Below are 21,374 nucleotides of genomic sequence, written 5' to 3' on the forward strand. Positions count from 1 at the left end.
CGGGGGCTGCAGGACGGCGGCTCCGCGGCAGCGCCGCCGCCGCCGCCAGCCGCGCCGAGGCGCCCAGCGCCGCCATGGGGGAAGGGGCAGGGACGGGAAGCGGAGGGAGGGGAGCGGGGGGCCGCCCGCCTCCCCGGCCCTGCCCCTCGGCACAGGCGCCGTGTGCGGCCCCGCCGCGCTGCCCCTGGCTCCGCCCGGCCGCCGCGGAGCCGCCGTCCTGCAGCCCCCGGTGCGGCCCCCGCCCCGCGCGGGGGTCCGGGACACGGCCGTGGGGAGGGGGCACCGAGAGCCGGGATGTGACCCTGGGACGGGAGCCAGATCCCGAAGCACCACCCTGGAGCGGCCCTGCGGGACGTCCCGCCCCATCTTTGGCAGTGTTCCAGGCCAGGTTGGACGGGGCTTGGAGCAGCCTGGTCTGCGGGAAGGTGTCCCTGCCCATGGCAGGGGTTGGAATGGGATGAGTGTTAAGGGCCCTTCCAACCCAAACCGGTCGGTGGTTCTATGACATGGACCGGCACCTTAACCAAACATCCCACAAAGGGGACAGGGAACCTGGCCCAGCATCCCACACTGGGACCTCGGAACTGGAACACCAGAACCTCAACCCAGCTGCCCAAATCAAGAGGGGAAGGAGGCCAAGAGAATATGGACGCTCAGCTCTGGGGATAGGGACTGATACCCTGGACATAACCCCAGGATAGGCATCCCAGCACCCTGCCCCAAGACCCCAGGGCAGAACGCTGGCTCAGGGGCCAGATCTGGGATCCCAGCCCTAGGATGGGAAGACACTGGGACACAGATCCAGGATAGGCACCAGGTCGGGTCCCTGCTGCCCAAGCTCCAGCTCTGCCCCATGGCACACACAGAGACCGAGGGGATCCAAGCAGCGAGGAGCAGCCTTCCAGCCCTGTTTGCCTGATGCTGATGCATTTGTGCAGCACAAGCTGTGGTGCCAGGGAGCGAAGGCACAGGCACTCTCTGTTTTTTCCCACCTTGTTAATTAAACCAACCAGAAATAGGTCGGTCTGTTTCCATCTGCAGGTTATAATGACTGCTCAACAGAGTGAAGACTTTTTCTGTATTGGGTGAAGATTTCTTTTTCCTTTGTCCACACTGACTCTCCACGTGCATTTCATCTACAGAGTGCTTCAGCTTCAAATGCTGCAGCCACAATCCCCTCACGTTTCACAGGAAGAAAACCCTCCAGTCTCAACAGAAGAAACTTATCAAGTACAACCCACTGACCTCCTGCTTATCATTGTGGTTTCTTCCATTTCCTGCCCACTTCAGCATTTCCAATTGCCAGTCTTTTCCATTTTAAATTTTATTTATATCATGATGTCATCCACAATGAGCTGGGAAGAAGAAAGTCTTGGTGTAACAGCAGCAACCTCTTGAGCAAGAACCATTGCAAAAGAGGATGTCGCACCACATCAATATTCTTCAGCAATAGGCCAAAGAGAGACATCCATGACAGATTTTTTTATGATCACAAGTAACTGTCTCACTTCTGGGACTGAGCAGGTAATGACACAATCTGCTTATCTAATGAGCTCAATGGTATGTCTTGAAAAAATGCTTTTTGTGGGGGGTTTATTGCTCTTGTGATGGTGCAATCCTTGTACCGAGGTCAGCACAGATGAACTCGTGATGTCAGGAGCACAAATAACACAAGGAAGGTGCCACCACAATTTATGGTATTAAACAACAGTAAAATTGAATACAAATAGAAACTAGATAAGAAATACAAGCAGTGAACAAGAAAGAAGAGCAGGAGGCCTCCTTTCAGTCGCCCATGGGCAAAACACAGATGTATTGAGTGAGATGTGTTTGTGTGAACAGAAGAACTAAATGGTGAAAGAGAGAGAAAGGAAGAACAGTCTGAACTGGAATACACATGAGGCAGGTAAAGCCAGGAAGGGCAGGAGCACCATTGCTTGGAAAAGGCCAGCTGGACTGTCCTTTCCATCCCCTCCTCACCCACCACTGTAATTTCTTTCTACTTCCCAGGGTTTGCAATGCTTCACAATTATTTCTAACTACTGGTGCACTGATCCCTTTCCATGAAGTCTGGGGTTATCCTCAGCCTGTGACACTCTGCACACATGTACCTTTTACTGCACTTCCAAAATCTTCTTCATTAAACTCTGCTTCTCTCCTCTCCCCCCAAGCCTGATCATCAGGTCCTGAAATAACAGGACACCAAGACACATTCAAGCTACAAAAAAACCCAAAGCCACTCCTTTCCAAGAGAGGCACATGTGGCAAGTCCATGAGCAGGAATGGGATTACTCTCTGCCTGCTCCAAATCAGTTGTAAAAATCTCCTGATTCAAGGGAAAGCCACTGTGGCCCATGAATTACAGGAAAGGCAGAGCTAGCGTGGTTAAAAGGCAATAAAAAAGAGAAAGGTTGGGGCTGGGGCTGAGGAGCTGTCAGTTGGCTTCTTCCCACAAAGAAAAGAAGTTAGTCATCAGAACTGAGAACTCCATGTGACTTCAGCACACATGGAAATGATGAAGCAGAGCAGCACATTCCCCTGTTAGATCTCCTCAGCCCAGAGCTCTCCTGGGTATGTTCCCACCTTGCTGCACCTCCAGAGCAATTATGGAGGGGGTGAGCAGAAAGCACTTGGGGAAGGGGCAGGAGAAGGAAGGGGAGCTTTCCTGGTGCCTGGTGCCATTTGACCTGGAGAGGAGGCACGGTCAGACTTCACACTGCTGCCACCACATGAGATCACAGCCTGGGCTGTAAGGCTGAGATGTCCAGCTGTGAAGAGGGGGTGGCACATGGATGCAATGCTCACACAACTCCCACAGCACATCCAAGTGCCTCCCTTTATGTCATTTATCCAAAGTGCTAGGCAGGCACATGCCCCTTTTATGCTTCTGCCCCCTCCCCCGTTCTTGCATAGAGCAGCAGCTGCTGGAAAAAAAGGAAAAAAAGCAGATTTAGGGAAAGCTTGAAAAGCATGGCTTAGTTCTTCCAGTGGAATTATAATGCTGTTACCTACCTAGAGTGTATTTTTAATCTGGATGGCAGGGAAAGGTCATACTGCATAATCACATTTAAGTGCCATTCCCCATTAATACAGCTCTTGGTCTCAATAGCTGTCACTATATATCATGGTTACTGTATATTCAAAGACGTGATATTTTTCTTCTATAATACAGTCTACAAGCATAAACACATTTTTATGCAGTATGTTTTCAATTCCTTGTGGGACAGCTGGAGGAAGTATTCTAAGGGCTCTCCAAAATCTGCAGAGGATGCACATTGTGTGTGCTCATCTCCACGCTCCCATCCCACTCCCTCCAGCAAGATTAGCACCCGGCCCAGCCGGTGAGAGCCCACTTGACAGGCCCACATGGTTTAGATTCATAATCAGATTAACAAAACAGTAATCCTATTTTTAAACAATGAAAAAGCCAAGTCCTTGAGCTGAGCCGGTGTGTGTGTGCATACACAATAAATGTCATCCTTGTGGAATAAAGAACCTGAATACCAAATGAAAAAAGTTTCTTCCACATAGGAGACTTTGCCCTGGAGAGGAAAGAAGGACTATCTTGCATTATAACCACTTCTTTTTCCCACTGAGTTTGATCTCCAATGAGCCCCCTCCAAAACTTGCAGGACATATCTTCTACAACAAATAGCCTTTAAAATAATAGTTACAGAAGTGAACTACTTGCAAATGCTCCAGAAACTTTTAATTATGAATGTTCCAGTACTCAAACTTATACTTTAAAAACTGCCCAGGCACTGGAAAATGGGCATACTTCATTTATTCAATGTAACAGACTCATGGTGGAAAAAATCTCACTGGGCAACCAGTAGCATTTGTCTCTGTCACAGTATTTCCAGCACCGTTGCATTTTCCCAAATGATGCAGAAACTCCTTTCTCAGCTCCAGCACCTACTTTTTTTCCCCTCCCCAACCTATTCTGGTCTTGCCACGGCCCAGTCCCAACCCTTCCTCAGCTGAATGACTCAGAAGTGCCCGTTCGAGGGACTGAAGGAGAACTGTCCCCGCTGGCTCGCTCCGAAAGCCAGCCCGACATTGCCATCGCCCGGCCCGGCCCCGTAGTGCAGCGGCCTCGCCTTCCCGGCTGGGAGCCGCATTCAGGGCTCGGGAGACGTGGGAATGCCATGCAAAACCCTCCTGCTCCTCAGGTTCGTGCTCAGCCTCCAGGTCTCACCGGCGTGGTGACAGGAGCAGCACTGCGGGGCGTAACAAAGCACTCGAGCTTTGCACCGCGGGGGGGAATGATGCTTTTTCAACGTGGCCCCGCCAGACTTGAGTCAACAAAGCACTAGAAAAGCCCACAGTGTGTATTTAAAAAGCAATCATCAATATGACATAGCCTAAAAAGCAGAACAGCTAAAAAAGTGGTAATCACATGACCCAGGAAATGGAATTCACATAGAGTGTTGCCCCCTCCAGTATTTGATAAAGTAAAGCTTTACAACCCAGGTTTGGCTTTTTTTTTTTCCAAAGTGCATCTTTTAGGCCAACCTAACAGTAACTCCCCATTTTAATACAGAGTACTAGAACTAGATTTAAATGCCAGGTATTTCAGAGTATCCATTTCCCTTCCATTCTCTTTAAATAAAATTTTCTAGGTTCTTTTCCCTGCCTCTTTCCATGACTGTTACCCACAGAACCAGCTTGGAAGCTCAGCTTGGTAACACACAAAGAATCTATGATAGACACAGAGGGAGCAGTGAAATTGTAAATTTACCAGGGGAAGTCTTGCTCTGTGCTGAAAGTGCTTTTTAGCAGGTGTGCACTTCAGAACAAAATCACAGCAATAAATACACAAGAACAGCCCCTGCCTCCCTGCCAGCACCTTGCCACAGAAACCTGCAGCAAAAAATGCGTATTTCCCCACCAAAGCTGAGCTGAGGGGACCTATTCCACTGAAGACATCGGATTCTCATAAAAAAACAACAGAAGTTTTTGAAGTCGCTGGCTCTGGAGCTGGGAATATGGGCAGGGTGTGTGTCAGGCATGGAACAGCTGGCCTGGAAGCTCTCACAAAATCAGCTACAACGGTGCAGCCAGGCCAGGACACCACCCAGCCAGCAGCCGTATGCTTTTCCTTTGTAGTTGCAGAGCTGTTCCAAAAACCAAGCTTTCATTCCACAAAGGAGGGAGGAAAAAAAAGAGAAAAACCCAAGGCTTCAGCCCATCCAAGTCTAGACCAGCTTATTTTATAGCTGGAAATTACATAGTTTCACTGTTCAGCTATAGCAGGGACAGAAACATGCCAAGCCCCTCCCATGGCTAAAATGATCCCTGAAAAGCTGGCAAAAATTCCTCCAGAAGGTGGATCTGATGCGGAGATGTGTGCTGATGTGCAGTCAAGCTTGCAAGGACCCAACTGCTCAAGAAGGGAGCGGCCTGTTTCGGCAGGAGGCAGAAAGAACAGCATTAGAGGGGTTTAAATGCAGCCAGTAACAACAGCGCTGCTGGCAAAATGTCCAGGAGACTGTCAGGCTGGATGCCATCCCCCTTCCCAGAGCTCTGGAATGCAAAGTCATCTTCTAGGGAGGGGAATAAGACACCCCTCCCCCCGCCCCCCCAAAAAAACCCCCAAACAAACCAATATAAACACCTGAGCTGAGTATCAGCAGAGTCTGAGCACAGAGCCACTGCAGAACAGCCCAGCTCCTTGAGTTTTGAGTCAAAATAGTACAGAACTGCAAAAAACACAGCAGATGAGATTTCTTCGTACTGGCATTTCACACCTGCACTCAAATTTTGCAAGGACAGCAGTTCCTTGCAGATACAGGTGCAATTATAATTTTCATTCACATTGATCTTTGAGACAGATAACTCTGGAACACCTGGGAACAGCTCTGCTGACAGATTTCCCCATTGCCCTCACTCCCCTAACTCCCTCTTCTGTTTGTTATTAAAAATTTCCAGCATAAGAAACTAATTTTTAAAACGCCCAACTATGCAATATCGCTCTTAAAATCTTTCCCCCGTTTCACAACGTTTTTGAAAGGCATAAATAAAGCCAAATAATTTTTATGAGCCTGACAACATGGGTTGTTTTGTTCAGTTTTAACTCCAGTGCTCAGTATCTCCTGATGAATAGTTAAGAGAACTATGGACAAAACAGATCTCATCTGCAATTTAAAGAAAACAAAAAACTCTGCTCCTCCAGCATACAAATCATCTAAAAGCAACAAAAACCACTTAGCTGCATTTCTCAAGCAACTAACATTTTCAGGAATTTTTTGTTCCTCTGAACACTTGCTTGATTTTTGGATTTTTCAATACCCAAAACAGATTATTCTTCAGTGGTTAAACACCATTTTACGGCAGTTAAATAGTTTATTACCCAGCTTCTTCCAGACAGAGGTATTTCCAGAACATCTGCATGAGTAAAGCAAGAGGCTTCTTGCATAACTGCTCTAGTGGGGGGAAAAAAAAATCTCCTGAAGGCTTTTTAATATGATCTTTCATAATTCAAGTTCTTGGGAATTCATACCAAACCAGGAACAATGGATTCATTAAATAGTTCACTTTCACCTAATGCTTTCTGCATGCTTCACTCCTGAGCTATAAAGCAGCAAGCAACCACCTTTCCATAATGCTTGTGGTCAGGGGAGAGCTTTCCATTTGAAGTCAGAGGAAAAACCCTTCCATCTTGTGCAGGTTGTGAGCCAAAAGAAAAGTTTTATGAACTGAGGTTCATCCTCCCAACCTGTTCAATAGCTTAGAAGTGTCTGACCAAGAAAAATTAATGCACTTGATGATTAAAATAAAGAAAAAAATTAAAAATTGAGAAATAAGGTTGAAGCTTCCAGAAATACATACATCATTTCGTTTTCACTGGATACGTCTTACTAAACCTTAGAATTAGGCAAAAAGCCATATCCCTAGTCCTAGCCAGAAGCAACTCTTGAGACACAGAGAAAGATTAGCATATGCTCAGTTAAGACCTGCTTATTTATTTTGCAAGTGTTTTTACTGAATTAAATAAACCCATCCCTGACCATTTTATCAACATAAGCATTTCTGCTTCTTTAAGACAACAGCCTCCCCCACTTGTTTTTCTGAAGACAACACCTCAGTCTGTTGCCTGTTTCCCCAACATGAGGGGGAAGATGTTCCCTAAGGCATTCCAACTTTGTCCTCTTTCCTGAGGAAGACTCTTCAGATCTCGAAAATATCCATCCGCACCGCTATTTTTTTTCCTTGGTAAAGATTAAAACCTGAAGTTACATACACTGGCCTCTGTTACAATGGAAATTTAAGTTTACATACCAAAATGGACAGAAGCCAGGGAATGAAAATTAATTTCCATAAGAACATCAACAGCTTCACTTCACCTTCTACACACACTTAACCAAACACTTTGTTGTGTCTAAAACAAAAGATTCTTGGCCTTTCGATTTCATTACCAACTTTAAAACTCACTAGTAACACGCTCCTGTTGCATTTCTAGTCAAGAGAAATATCTATATGCATATAAACAGTGTATTCAAAGTTGGCACTCATATCTATTGATGAGCACAAGTATTCCAAGGGTAAATATTCAGAAACAAGTGCTCAAGCAGCCCTAAGCTCTAAGGAACCACTGCTCCCTACCCCAGTGCCCACAGACCAGCTCAGTAACAGCAACTGGACACAGGGACACTTGTCCTATGCAGACAGGAATTATTTCACTCTTTTCCAAAGACAACCTGGATTTTTTTGTCTGTTGCATTTTAGAGAGAAAATCAAGGGGAAGGGATGCTTGAAAAGTTTGGTTATGATTATCAGTTCTGTTTTCTGTCCTCAGTGCTGGATACACACCAGAAGGATGAAGACCACACACTTATCCTTGCAGCCCCTTATTTGCCAGTGTGACACTTTCTCTGGCCAGAGCTCTCAGCACACACCAGCCTCACCTTTGGTGCTGCACAAGCTGCAGGAGGAGGGTCACTTCATCTCCCACCTTGCTTTATACACATTTATTGCACTAGAACAAATGACTTCTATAAAAAGATGCTGTAGAAAACCACAAAATTGTAAATACTAATTTATGATTTGTTTGCAATTATATTTAATATTAATAGTGTCTTGTTTTTACAAAGCAGTTGAAATTAAAAAGAAAAAAAAAAGAAAAAAAAGAAAAAAAGAAAAGGAATAGCAAGAACCCCCCTGTCTGCTGTCTAGCATCAGTAATCCTCACTGGTTTGTTTACCATTTATAAGGAAAACATCATTCAAGCTGGCTTGTCACAGAGACTCATCTGCAATAACTGGCCTTTGGTGCAAATCTGTGGCATTTGTCATAGTGCTTTTTCTGGAAGTCCCTCTGCCTAAATTCAAGGTGTCTGCCAATGATAATATCCTTCCTCTTTAAGTTACCTTCCAGCCAAAGACAGTCAATCTGGTAACACATCTGAGGATGGTAAATATTCTCATCTTAAAGAGGTAAAGTGAGCACAGATAACTAAATTTGCCAGAGAGCCCAGATCTCACAATCCCAGGTGATTCACCTTGGTTGGAGACTATGGTCCCTCTCTAGAGAGGAGTGAAAATTAACTGATTATACTGAAATTGCTTCTCTCTTCACCCTCTCTTAACAGGATCAGATATTTTTCTGGTGGAGGATCAGCCAATGTGTTGCAATTTGGAAACAGTGTAAATCTAACAAACAAAAAACTGTTTTAAGTTAACAAGTGCACAAAACCAGCCCCAAAGCAGTCCCTGTGACAGGCCAGCTGCAGGCAGTTAGACAAGGGGTAAGATCAAGCCTGCTAGTGCCAGGGGACACTAGGGAGGTTAGCCTCATCCACCTGCTGATGGGCCTCGCCGGCCAGGTCTCCAGGAGCACGTCCCACCTCCTTCTCCAGACAGTGGGTTATAGCCTAGAACACAGAGGAGAAATCCACTGTATTAATATTCATCCTCCACAGCCCTTCACCAAAGCACAAGGAACACCAAAAATAGATCTCACAATTATTTACACCTTGTTCATACTTTACACAGGCAGCATTTTAAGGAAAATGAAAGCAGAGAAAATATCCAGACTTGAGAGGTTTCTTTTTCTAGTGCTAACAGTGAAAGCCATTGCAAAACACTTGTGTTTTAATTCGATCAATTTGGATTAAATGAAATTGAAATGAATTGCCATTTAATTATTCTAAGTCTGCACTAAACCTGCAGTGCTGCTCTGCAGGATCAACAGAGCAGCAACAGCAGCTCTTACAGTAAACTCTGTAAGAGTGTATCTGTTCTCCAAGAGCCCTAACAGTCAGGGACTTAAAATAATCCCTTATTCCAGTCCTGCAAGGAATACTCTGAAGGTCAAAAGGTAAATCCATTCATTAATACTGCAAAGTATTTTTTTAGAGCATTTCAAAAGGCAAGCACAGGCACTAAGGCAAATACACTTTAGTTGAACATCCTAATGCTGTAACCATGGGAAACTTCATGTCAGGAGAACACACTCAGAAAGTTACAATTTGGCAAACATCTTCAATTTGTTCTGCACAAAGCAAAGAACCCTAATCCTAGCAGTACTGCTAACTGGGGGGGGGAGTGGGAAGGGCTCAAAGCAATCTGTTACACTGAAACTTCCAGCATCACCTTCATCTTTGAAATTTGTTTTTCTCATACCAGCCAAGTTTTGCTTTCTAGCTTAATTGAGCAGCTGAGCAGCACAGATGGTTCTTTCACTTCATGCTGATGTACCTCATGAGAAGATCCAAGACCTCTAATTCTCTAATTGGTTACTTAACTGACTGACTTTGCTGAGGATTAAACTAGGACAGGTAGCAGCTGGAAAGGTGTCCCAACCCAGCTGCCCTGATCCTGGTTCTCAGCACAGCTGACCCCTGCATTTCTCATCCCCCAGGGAGGTCAATATCCTATGACAGAGCTTTCAAAGGTACCTGACAGCATCAGACATCACACTGCCCTCGTATTAAACAACCTAAGATGAATCAGTCACTTGATTCCTTCAAATGTCAGGAAAAATACTCAAAGCAGAACTCCAGCACTGCACTGTTACTGAGGTTTAATATGTTTAATCAAGAATCCACAGGTTTCATACATTTAATCAAGTGACTTACTCAGCACTGCACCCTAAGTGGACCCCCCTTTCAGCCTCATATGATTGAGGCTGTCTAGATGATCCACTCCACTACAGAAAATTGTCATTAAAATATACCAAATTAGCACTTCCAGGTATGGCAAGGGCTGATGGACTGAGAAGAGAAGCAGCAGACTGGCTGCAGGGCTAATATGCAGCAGTGAGCCTGACATGAGCAATGTGAGACCATAGAAAGCACTTCATGCATCAAGATGATTCCAGCAGGTGACAGTGAGTTTAATGGTGAGACCTTCTGGTGCTTTGTGAGAGTTGATAAGAGTTTATACGTCTACAGGATTTATATATTCAATAGGTCAGCATCGTGATATATGATAAATAAGGTCACATTTTACATAATGATGTCTTTCATCTTCTTCATCTACATAATACAAAGCAAAATACCCTCTTCCTGCATTTAGTACTACAGGTACTTTAAAGGCAGATCAGATATTAAATTATTGAATTTATACAATAACAGGGGACAGATCCCAGAAATATTGTAAGAATCTGTAATTTTGAGTGACAAAAATCTCAGTAAATTATGCCAAAGCATAGTCACAAAAAACCTGACACATTCTTTTTCCCAGGGAAAAGCACTCCCAAAACTTCCTGCCAGCTTTTGCACAAAGGGCAGAGCACACCAGCTGATCAGAGATAAAGAGCTTGTTTGTAAGGAACATTTTGTTTCCTCCTTGAAAAAGACAAAAAGTATGTACAGAGACTACAGATACAGCTGGATAAATAACCTGTTCCAAGCTCAGTGTGTCTGAAGGATTCCATACTCACCACCTCCTCTCAAAGGCTTTTTGTTTGGTTTGGATTTTGGGACTGTTGAGGCAGAGGCACCAGGTTCTACTTCTTGCTGTTCAGAAAAGCAAAAAGTTACTCAATATGAATTTCAGCTCCCTTAATCACACAAACACAACTGTGACCTGATTAACATGGTTGTTACCTGATTCAGTTTCAGGTTTCCTTTGTAGCTTTTTCCTTCTTGCATACTCTCCCACATTGCGATCTTCTGCCTTCGCTTCTCTTCTTCGAGCTACAGAGCAAATCCAGGATAGAGACTTGGTCTTAAAACTAAGATTTCAGAACTAACAAAATCCCCAGAAACAGCTACAGCAGACTCATCAAACTATCTTTATCTGATGCAGTATCTCTGAGATTATAGAAAATTTTCTTCTTTTTCTACATCCACATCTCCTCCCCTCCTCAGGATGTACAGACTGAGTCTGCAGCTTCTTTTGGCCACTTGATGCTTTAAAACATTTTTAAATTAAAACAGAACCAAGTGGCAAGTTTAAACCCTGAGTCTATAAAAAGTACTAAGTAAAGAATATTCCATATGACAGTAATTTAATGTACAACGTGGGGTTATACAGAAGAAAGGACTTCTCCTTTGTTTTTAACTGCCAGTATTACTTGAGGCATCAGCTATAAACTGAGGTCTGAGTGTCTGACTGCAAAAGCAAAACCAGAGGTGGGATGATGATCAGTGTTACTGCTATGCTGATCACACCCATTTTCTGCACTGCCCCTCACAGCAATTTGCTATTCCTTGTTATCTCAAGCTGTAATTCAGGCCCTTAAATTGCAGCAATGCTAAGCTACATTTTTAACACTTTTATTTGCCATTAAGAGCAGAAAACACACATATGCACTGGTACAGTTAATTTAAATGCCAGCAAAAGCCCTCCAGCCATTCACTGCACACACAACCAAGCTCCTGCAGGTACAGATTTACCTGTGAAAAAATGAACACCAGGCCCACAGTGACCCTGGCACACAATTGCAATTTCCTGCTCTCTTTTACAGCAGCAAAGTGCTTGATGACAAATGTATGAGTTAAAGTAAGAAATGCTCTCTGGTTACCTGTCTTTGCTTTTCTTTGTATCTTTCTGCTTGTGCGTTCAACTCCTCTTGCATCCTGAGGCGAGCTGCTGCCAAAGCTTCCTGCCTTCTTACCACCACATCAGGTTCTAGGAAATCGGGAAAGAGTTTGCAAAGCTACTCAAAGTAAATTCTAGATGGTCTCCTCAAAGAACTGTAATAAAGAAAGGCTCACATCTCTCCCTACAGCTGCTTTGCGGAAAATCACATTTCAAGTTCAGTTTCCAGCTAATCTTTTATAGAAATTTATATGCTGAATTAAACTTCATCATGTTTTAATATTTTGGAGCAATTAACAGGGTTTTAATAAGGACACAAGTGTAACTAACCATAAAATTTAAACCTCACACTTCAAGGACACTTCCTTCTATTTCAGAAGAAGTTATTTGATACAAATAAATTCAGAAATACCACCCAGGCTTCGTAGGGACCATTTTTACCCAGAGCACTGCTTTTACGCAGAAGGATGAGGCAAGCAGCCCACGTTCACTCCTACTCCTTCTGGCAATGGGTCCTGCTGGTGTCAGTGCAGCAGTGGATTTAACACCCTCCATCAGCAGAGAAACCACTTACAAACATGACACACATCTCAAGAGACACCTGCAGGTCTCAGAAAATCCACACTGAGTCACCACTGCTCTTCATGAGTAGCCTTTGAAGGTCAAAAGAAAAATTATACTACAAAAAAAAGCAAATGTTGCTCTGTTTCCTTCCAGAAGCTGAAGCATCTCCGTATTTGTTTGCCACCATCCAGTGATGAATATGAAAAAGAAATGTCAGTACTTTCAGTAACATCATTTTACAAGCAGTTTGGGCAATTAAATTGCCATTTAATTATCATCACAAAAGAACAGCAGAAGGATAAGGGTAGGCAAAAAAGATTTTTCTGGGGCCCCACATCCTGTCATTCCAATGTGCCCAAGGGATCAGTGCCAAGCACTCATGGATTTGGCAGATCCATGAGCACAGCCTGTGCTTTTCAGCAGGATCATGACTGTGTGCAATTTACAACCTGTGCCACACTCCCAAAGATAACACAGACTGTCACACCCCAAATGTACACAGTCCTGCCAGAGCAGGAACCGGGAAGGAATAACTGGAAGAAGATGATGAATATTAATTTAAAAAAGAGATTATTTAAAGAAGTATTTCCCCCAGGATTTAGATTTGGGCGTTTTGGTTTTCTTTGATAAGTCTAAAAGTTATTTGGTAACTGACCACAAGTGATTTTAGCCTCCATCCCTCAGCTCCGGCACCACCAAAGAGCAGCTATTCCCTTGTTCTGTGATGTCCCGCTCCTTCATTCCCAAACGTGTTCCTTTGGGACGCAGCTCTTCCTTCAGAACCTTTTAAAAACACTTCCCCCGGTCCAGCCTTTCCCGGTGATCTCTTCAGTCTCAGGATCTGAGGGCTGAACAGGTATCCCGAGCATCACTCTCCATTAAAACCCCTCAGAACCGGATCTCTTTTGGGCCGTTACCAACTCCAAACCCCTCTGCAGACACGAGCGGCTCTCAGCCATCCCGCCAGACCCGCGGAGCGCCAGCGGGAACCCGGAGGGACACGAGCACCGGCTCTGGAGAGGGCGCGGGGCTTCCTGTACTCACCCTCCGCCGCCTCAGCTGCTCCGGGCCGGCCGCTCGGCCGCGCCGCCAGGCCGCGGGACACCTTCTGCACGAGGACATACACGGCGACGGCGGCCAGGAGGATGTACCAGCCATAGCTGGACAGCACCGAGCCCACTGCGACGGGGACAGGCCGGAGGTGAGCGCGGGCCGCACGACAAGGGGCCCACCCGGGCAGGGGAGCGGCCCCGGCCCCGCGCCTCGGCCCCGCCGCCCCCCGCCCTCGTCCCCGGCCCCTCACCCGTGTGCTGCAGGGCCTCCAGGCCGCCCCGGCCCAGCGCCGGCCCAGGCCCCGCCGCGGGACCGCCGCCCCCGATCTCCATCGCCCGCCGCGGCCTCACGTCCGGACCCGCCCCGCTCCACCAATCGCCGCCCCGTCCGCCGCCGCCAGGAAGCACCGCGCCGCCGCCGGCAGAGCGCCCGGGGTGACGTGCGGCTGCGCCGGCCAATGAGAGAAGAGGGGCAGGCGCAAGGCAGCCAATCAGAGCAGAACGAGCCCTTCCAGTCCCGCCCCTCGCCCCGCTGCCGGCCGGGAAGGAGACGCGGCAGCACCGGGAGAAAAAGGGATCGTTCGTTTATTGAACAACGAAATGCACGAGGACGGGGGCCACGGGGCCCCGCCGGGAACACCGGCACGGCACGGGACAGGAAAGGGCTCCTGGGCAGGACTGGAGCGTGACAGAGCCCCGGCTACGATCCGTTTGGCACTGTGTCCTCTTCCATTTCTTCTTCGCCGTCCTCCGATGGGCCTGAAAGGACACGTCAGTTTTACGGCAGCTGCTGCTGACGTTACTCTTCTTTTCCCACCCCTCTGCAGAGGAGTAGTAATTATAATAAAACTCTACAGAAAGGAAAATCCAGGTAACCCCGATGTACAGAAAACTGGTGCTATGGCCAGCCTGCAGCTGAGACTCATCTCTGCAGAGCTCCCACACTCGCTGCTGTACCCACACCCGAGGCACTGATGCTCAGCACCAGTCCAGAGGGACTCTGTAATTCATCTCATTTCTTTAAATAACTGGGATGACGTTTGGAGTCATCCAATACTGCAAAGCACCTTGTTTGGCACCTTGTTCTGGAGGGAGTGTAGGTGAAAGCCCTGAGCTGCGCCCAAGGCCAGGCAGATCATACAAAGCCAGGGATGTGTTCCACACATGACAAAGTCACACTTTTTCTACATAACTCTCTACGGAGATCACATAAAGCATCAGGAAGCAAGGGAGAGAGGTGGATTCTGTTTGGGAAAGAAGAGTAACAGAAGTGGAGAGTGACCTGATTTCCGCTCTCTGCCGGGGATCTGTCCAGCCTGCAGCAAACCCTTCAGCCGCTCCACCTCAGCCAAGGTTGTGGCGTTTGCTATGGCAGTCTGAGAAACAGAGAACTCAGTGAATCCTCACATACCCTCTATCAGTCTGCTTAGAATAAGCACAAAACCCAGACTTCTTCCACTTACGTGACACCAAACACCTATGAAAGTTCTACTAAATTCTAGTTCTAGAAAATTCTACAAATGACAAATGATTACTTCCCCCCTTATTACACAATCCTGGGAGAACTCTAAGCTCAGGTTAACATTTCACTTAAGTTTTCAAAATACAGGTAGGTCTGAAGAAAAATTACAGAAAAAGAACCTAAGCCAAAGTCAGGACACACTGATCTATTTGTCTGAACAGCACAAAGGAAACATTTGTTCAATTTGGATCCATGACAGCTTTTCTCCACCACTTTTCCCCTGACATACTTACCTTAATTGCCTCCACGTCCCCTGGGGAGGGCCCAGTTTTCTTTTTGTCAGTTGGCAGACCAGCCCCTGGATTGAAGCTTCAAAGGAAAAATAAAGACCTGTTACACCTTTTGAAGAGCAGCTGCTCCTCTTAACTTGAAATGCTTCCAAACTAGGTTTGAAAGCATTTAATTCCATCAAGTGTAGTATCTTATCTTTGTTAACAAACTGATACAGTGAAGAATTGCCTCCTTCAGAAACACCAGCAACTTGTCCTCACTGTCCCATTTCCCCCCACCTTTTCATCTGCTCAGAGGCAGAACTTAACTTTATTAATCAGGCAGTTGACAAAAGCTCTTCCATTTGGATGTTGTTGAACACTCAGCTGATCTGTTGCCATTACAAAAGCAGGGTGGACAAATAAAGAGTAACTGACAATGGGTTTCTGTTCCCATCTGTCTAATATGAGATTACAACAGCCTAAATTAAAGTCTACACTCAACTGGAATTCATCTCAACAGTCAAAAAAAAAAAAAAAACCAACCCGGTATCTGCTGCTGCTAAGGAAAATCACCTGCTTATTCTAAAACTGTCACAGACCTGAGTCCCTTTCCACTCACAAACTAGAGCTCAAATCCATCTATTATAGCTTTAAGTAAGTTCAAGACATTTTTCTATTTAACTATGAATTTGGAAATGCTGTTACCATACGTGATCTGATTTCTTATTTCCAAATAGTGATCAAAGACTAAACAAAACAAATGATGTACCAGTTAAGAATTACACTAAATAAACTAATAGAACGTAATAGCTTAACTAAAGATTTTCATCTGCATTTCATCTTCCAATTACAGCAGATTTCAGTTTATATTCCCTGGCAAAACAGAAAAAAATAGTTGCCAATCATCTAGGAAAAAAAAAATCACCAAACAAATTATACAATGGCCACCTCTCTGCAGTTAAATAACAAAAAAAAATTTTAGGTTTCCAGCTTATTGACTTCAATGCATCCACCCTGACCAAGTTATCTCTTTCAGAAATATTTCTGAGATGTATTCACCACCATCCAAAATTTGGGGTGCTTGGACAAGGCACTTCTGGCTCCCAAAGCTTTTGAGGCATCCTGCCAGCAGCTGATATTTCAGTTTTCTGCCTGATACTGCACACAAAGAAAGTGGTGTTTCTGAAGGAGGATGCCAGTGTAAATTTGTTTTATCTTACGTTTTTGCTCTCCTGGCAATATCCTTTGCAAGCTGTGCACCCCGTTTGCCCTTGAACATTTTCTCTGCCTCCTGTCGCTCCTACAGCGATACCACACACACACAAAGTTAATTTGAGAACATCACAGTTTGCAAAGCTTCTGTCTTGCCCAAGAAAGACACTTTGGCTCATCTTCATCAGTGAAATTGGTACACGGAGACCAGATGTAAGAACAAGTAGAACTGCCCAAACACTCAAAGATTTATCAACCTCGTGCTCTTAAAATTAAGAGCTTTTCCCACACTCATCTCCACCCAGAGCTGAGAGCTGTGGTGTTTGCTTATTTCTTTCTCTAGAGGTCTGTCTCCTACCAACACCAGAGGGACAGAAAAGAGTAACACTACACAAAGGCAGTAAAACTCAATTAAACATAATTAAACAGGTTATATCCTTAAGAGAATGAAACCATGAAAGAAAACAATGAGAGGTTGTAGAGCCACTTACAGAGTTCCAATAAAATTTACAGCTATGGCAACAAGATCACTGTTAGTGATGAATTTTCAGGAACGAAAAAAGAAAAAAAAAGCTACATCAAAAGCAAGCAGACTTACTTTGAGCTTCACTTTTTGAAAATCCAGCACTCTGACCTGGGGAACTTTATGAATTAGATATAATCTGTAATGTTTCTTATTTGTTACAGGATTCCTTAGAACACTGTGAAGTAAATAAAGGTTATAAAGAGGCTCTTAATACAAAATGTTTCAAAATACACTTGTATTGAAATATATTAATATACTTGAAATGCATTCATGTACTTTCTGCTGTAACAGACAACAAACACCAAGAAGTAAGCCTAGTGACAGTTCTTTGATATTATGGAAACTACACTAAAAACTTGCACTTTAGCAATTAAGCAGATTTAACTGAAGGATGACATAAAAAACAACCTCAAAATAATCCCAATAATCCCACAAAAAATAACTGAACCATCGCTTTTCCTACCTGGACACAGATCAACTGAAAAATCACACAACAAACAGCGTTTCTTTCTGTCCCTCACACCAAATGCAGTATTATTGAAAAGTCCTTGTTTACACATATTTTAAACTACTTTTTATCAACAGATTAAACTTTTTGGTTTTGGGTTTTTAAAGGTTAAGTTCACTTCAGCACTTGTGTATTAGTTTACGTCTCATTGCCCCAACACTCTGCCACTGATGTTAAGCCTCAGATATTAAATACCTGATGTTTATGAAGCGTAGTGGAAACATTGTTTATCAATTCAATTTTTAGACATAAAGGATCTGTCACAGCTCATAAAAAGCAGAGCATTCCAGAGCAAAGCGAAGGGCCAGGCCAGCAGCAGAGGTCAAACACCACAGAAAGAGCAGCTTTTCTTTTTAGGGTTACATACCTCAGGTAAGTCAATGATTTAATAGTTGATAACGGATCCAGTTCACCCTGGGTAAAGGGAGCACAGCAAGAAATTTTAAGTTCATTTAGTGAAAAAATCAAATATTTGAAAACAAAGTTCCTGAACTTGTATCTATTTTAGAAATTAATTACAATTACTGTAATTAGTTTAATAGGAAAACCACTAAGCTTTGTGATTGCTGCTTCACTGCATGATGCAAATGTTCATTAAAGCATGTACACCATTAACTACTGCCAAAACTTTATGTTATTACTCTGAAGAAAAAGAACCAACTATTACCAAAAGGCTATGGTACTACTGTAAGGAAAATGGTTAATTACAGAGATGAAAACCACAAATTTTAAGCTTGTTTAGCTTTATCCTGCATCACAACTTACCAGTTCAGCAATGTTGTTGTTGGTAAGAATGAGCTCCGTGAGGCTGGGCAGAGCCTGCTCCAAGTTCTCACCAATCCGACTAAAGACCAACAAAAAACGAAGGTTTAATTTAGGGCAGGAATTAGTAATGGTGGAAATACAGAGAAACACAGTAACACAGAGGATCTCCCTGTGAACAACCCAGTCTGACACAAAAAACTTTTCTAATAAAGCTGACTAAAATCACTGCAAGAATGTTAGATGCAATATGAGATTTAAATCCATTGCCTTGCAGGTATCCCTGTTTTCTTGCCTTTATGGGGCTGATTATTGAAATCCAAAGTTCTGGCCAAATCCCAAACTCTGCACCTCATTGTCCTGGCTGAGAAACTGAATGAGGAAGGAAACTGAAAGAGGGCCCATACAATACTCACTGCTGATTTTATTGCCTAAAACAAACACCTCTGCACCTACCCAGCACTGAAAGACACACACCCCTCTCCCAAGAGCATTTTCCTCTGCCCCTTACCAAATCCTGTTGTTATTCATAAGGAGAGTTTTCAGCCTCCGCAGCAGCGGGAATCCATCCAGTTTGCGGATCTCATTGTCAGAGAAATCAATTGCATCAAACTGGTCCAGAGTGGCACCCAAGTTCTCAATAACAGGGATTTTATAACCTGGAGAGAGAATGCAAGGCAGGGATTAGACAGTGCCCACAGCAGAGCAGAACAAAGCAAAGCAGAGTGAGTGGGGGCAAATCTGGATGGACTGAGGATGCTGGTAAGTCTCAGACAAAACACCTCTGGCCCGACTCTCCTCCACACCACTCCCAGACCAAACTCTCCCCCTTAAACCCAACAACCCCACTGCGGTTTTTCCAATCTTTCTTCCTCCCCCTCAGCAAAACCCCAAGCCCCTGCTTGTATGTGTCCTCCTAGCCAAACCCACCTTTCTGGGACATCCCTCGTGCTGCGGGCACATCCCGCCTCCACCACAGCACATTCCTCCCACATTTCCCCGTATTTCCCCTTCGTGTTAGTTCGAACGAGATGATCTTAAGATTCCTTTCCAACCCAAACCATTCTACGACGCTGTAATTCACGCCCTCACATCCCCCTGCACGTTCCGCAGCCACTGGAGCCTATTCAACCACCCCCAATCCCCAACCCCCGGCCACTGCACCCCCTCCAACAACCTCCCCGCGGCTTTCCCCATTCTGATTCGGCACCTCCGGCCACCGCAAGATCCATCACGGACCCTCCAAGCGCCATCACAGGCCTCCTCTCCAGGATCCAACACAGTCCTCCCCCAGGCCCCATCACTGACGACCCCCAGGCCTCATCACAGGCCCCCACGCCCCACCACACACAGAGGCCTCAGCCCTCTGCGCTCGCCCGCCCCTTCCCAGCACAGCCCCCCTCGCCCCGCGGGGCCCGCGCACCGCGCAGGTCGAGCTCCCGGTCGCGGATGGCATTGGTGTACTGTGCCGCCTGCTCGATCAGCTCCGCCGTGAGCTTCACCATCGCGACACACCGCGACACACCGCGACAAACGGCGACACACCGCGCTACGCCGCACAACACCGCGCAACACCGCGCAACACCGCGCCACGCCGCGCCAGGCCCCGCCAGGCCGCGCCGCACCGCCGCAGGACACCGCGCCGAGCGCCGAGCATGCCCAGGCCGGGCAGCCGAGCACCGAGACAGCGAGCGGCTGGGACCACCCCGCCCCGTCCCATCCCGGGCATTCCCCTCCTCCCGGGCTGATACAGCACCCAACACCCCATCCCGGGCATTCCCCTCTTCCCGGGCTGATACAGCACCCAACACCCCATCCCGGCTTTCCCATCGTCCTGGGTTGATAGAGTCCCCCCAGCACCCCATCCCGGGCATTCCCGTCCTCGCCGGGGCCAGCTGGGTGAGCCATGGATCACAAGCTCCGTAGGGACTTGGCTTGGCCGTCAGCAGTGCCCTAAAGCAGCACAGATGCCCCCAGAGGCTGCCTCCCACCTTTTGGTGTTTCCAGGTACAGATTTATCTGCAGAAATCCGGGCAGAGCAGGCCGGGACCACACTTCACGCCATGACTGGTGCTTCCCTTTGGACAGTGCTGTGTTCAGGCACTTGCTGCTCATCTCCTGCTCCACAGTCAGGGCACCTTCCACAACAACCACAGCTCTTGCTGCTTTCCCTCCTCCAGCAGCAGCTCAGCCTTTGCTCCTGGACATTGTGTTGCCCATAAGCACCTTCCCCCTGCAGCATTTGGGGCAGTTTCTCTGTCACTTCCATGTGCATTCCTGGTCTCAGAGGTGCTGTGATGGGCTGGGAACACCTCACAGGCTGTGGCACGACACACACCCTTTATCTGTGAAATAAAACGTGTTTCCAAATGTCACTACATCCCCCTAACCAGCTTTAGGAGTTTGGGGAGCAGCAAGGAGGAGATGGGAGTAGCACTGGGGGAGCTGAGGTGGCTCTGGCTGCTGTGTCTGGCTAGGAACTCCCCTCCCAGGTCCCTGGGTCTGAGGCTGGCGCACTGCCTGGCACCACCAGGGAGGGCTCGGTTGGGTGAACCACACTGAAGGCCACCGGACTGAGGGGAACACGTAAAGGGACACAGTTGACCACCCCCAAACCCCAAAACCTGCTGAATGTTACCAAGCCATGTCTTCTGGGGAAATCCTTCTCCAGCCTTCAAGGCCCGCAGAGTGAGATGAGGAAGGATGAATTCTGTCTCCACTGCTATCGAGGGAAGGATATTTATTGTGAGCCATGACATTTCTGTGAACCCAGAGGATGTGATAATAGGCTAAACACTGCAGCCACGCTTGGCACTGCACAGGGATGGCTCATGCTTTTCTTTTGGGAGCTTCTAAGGGCATCACCCTGGGCGTGACGCCTGGCTCAGTCCCCAGGACTGCAACATCAGAGCTGGCCCTGTGAGGGGTCAGCTGGGCCCAGGCAGCTCCTGTGCTCCCTGCTGTGAAAACTCCCTCACCAAAGCTGCATGGGAAAGCACAGAGTCAGGTTTTTATAACAGCTGCGTTTG

The 21,374-nt window shown here is 46.3% G+C and overlaps 2 protein-coding genes across 5 annotated transcripts in view; both read right to left on the reverse strand.

Moving 5' to 3' along the window:
• SNRPA1 (small nuclear ribonucleoprotein polypeptide A') overlaps positions 1–20,475 on the reverse strand; it is a 21,597-nt gene extending 1,122 nt beyond the window's left edge. The window contains exons 1-9 of one of the 4 annotated variants that reach the window (XR_006017975.1): positions 20,337–20,475; positions 18,857–19,004; positions 18,349–18,427; positions 17,951–17,997; positions 17,148–17,250; positions 16,558–16,637; positions 15,359–15,434; positions 14,886–14,979; positions 14,216–14,362 (exon numbers count right to left, since the gene is read on the reverse strand). Coding sequence is in view for 3 of the 4 variants with exons in the window: in XM_042039619.1 (XP_041895553.1) it covers positions 14,304–14,362; positions 14,886–14,979; positions 15,359–15,434; positions 16,558–16,637; positions 17,148–17,250; positions 17,951–17,997; positions 18,349–18,427; positions 18,857–19,004; positions 20,337–20,460 (810 nt within the window). In the remaining variant the exon portion in view is untranslated. Of the gene's footprint in view, positions 1–14,170; positions 14,363–14,885; positions 14,980–15,358; positions 15,435–16,557; positions 16,638–17,147; positions 17,251–17,950; positions 17,998–18,348; positions 18,428–18,856; positions 19,005–19,555; positions 19,614–19,768; positions 19,973–20,336 lie in introns of those variants that run through there. The other 3 variants (XM_042039619.1, XM_042039621.1, XM_042039620.1) reach the window with 3 other exon arrangements.
• SELENOS (selenoprotein S) lies at positions 8,039–13,979 on the reverse strand. The gene is made up of 6 exons (XM_042039622.1): positions 13,855–13,979; positions 13,596–13,730; positions 11,971–12,077; positions 11,051–11,140; positions 10,885–10,960; positions 8,039–8,872 (listed from the first exon to the last, which is right to left on the reverse strand). The coding sequence occupies exons 1-6, from the start codon at positions 13,934–13,936 to the stop codon at positions 8,793–8,795; spliced, it is 570 nt and encodes a 189-aa protein (XP_041895556.1). The 5' UTR covers positions 13,937–13,979; the 3' UTR covers positions 8,039–8,792.
• Positions 20,476–21,374: the final 899 nt, after the last annotated feature.

Source organism: Corvus kubaryi, unplaced genomic scaffold (genome assembly GCF_017639235.1).
Source record: "Corvus kubaryi isolate FWS band 111438036 unplaced genomic scaffold, C.kubaryi_AGA036_p1.0 37394, whole genome shotgun sequence".
Lineage (NCBI taxonomy): Eukaryota > Metazoa > Chordata > Aves > Passeriformes > Corvidae > Corvus > Corvus kubaryi.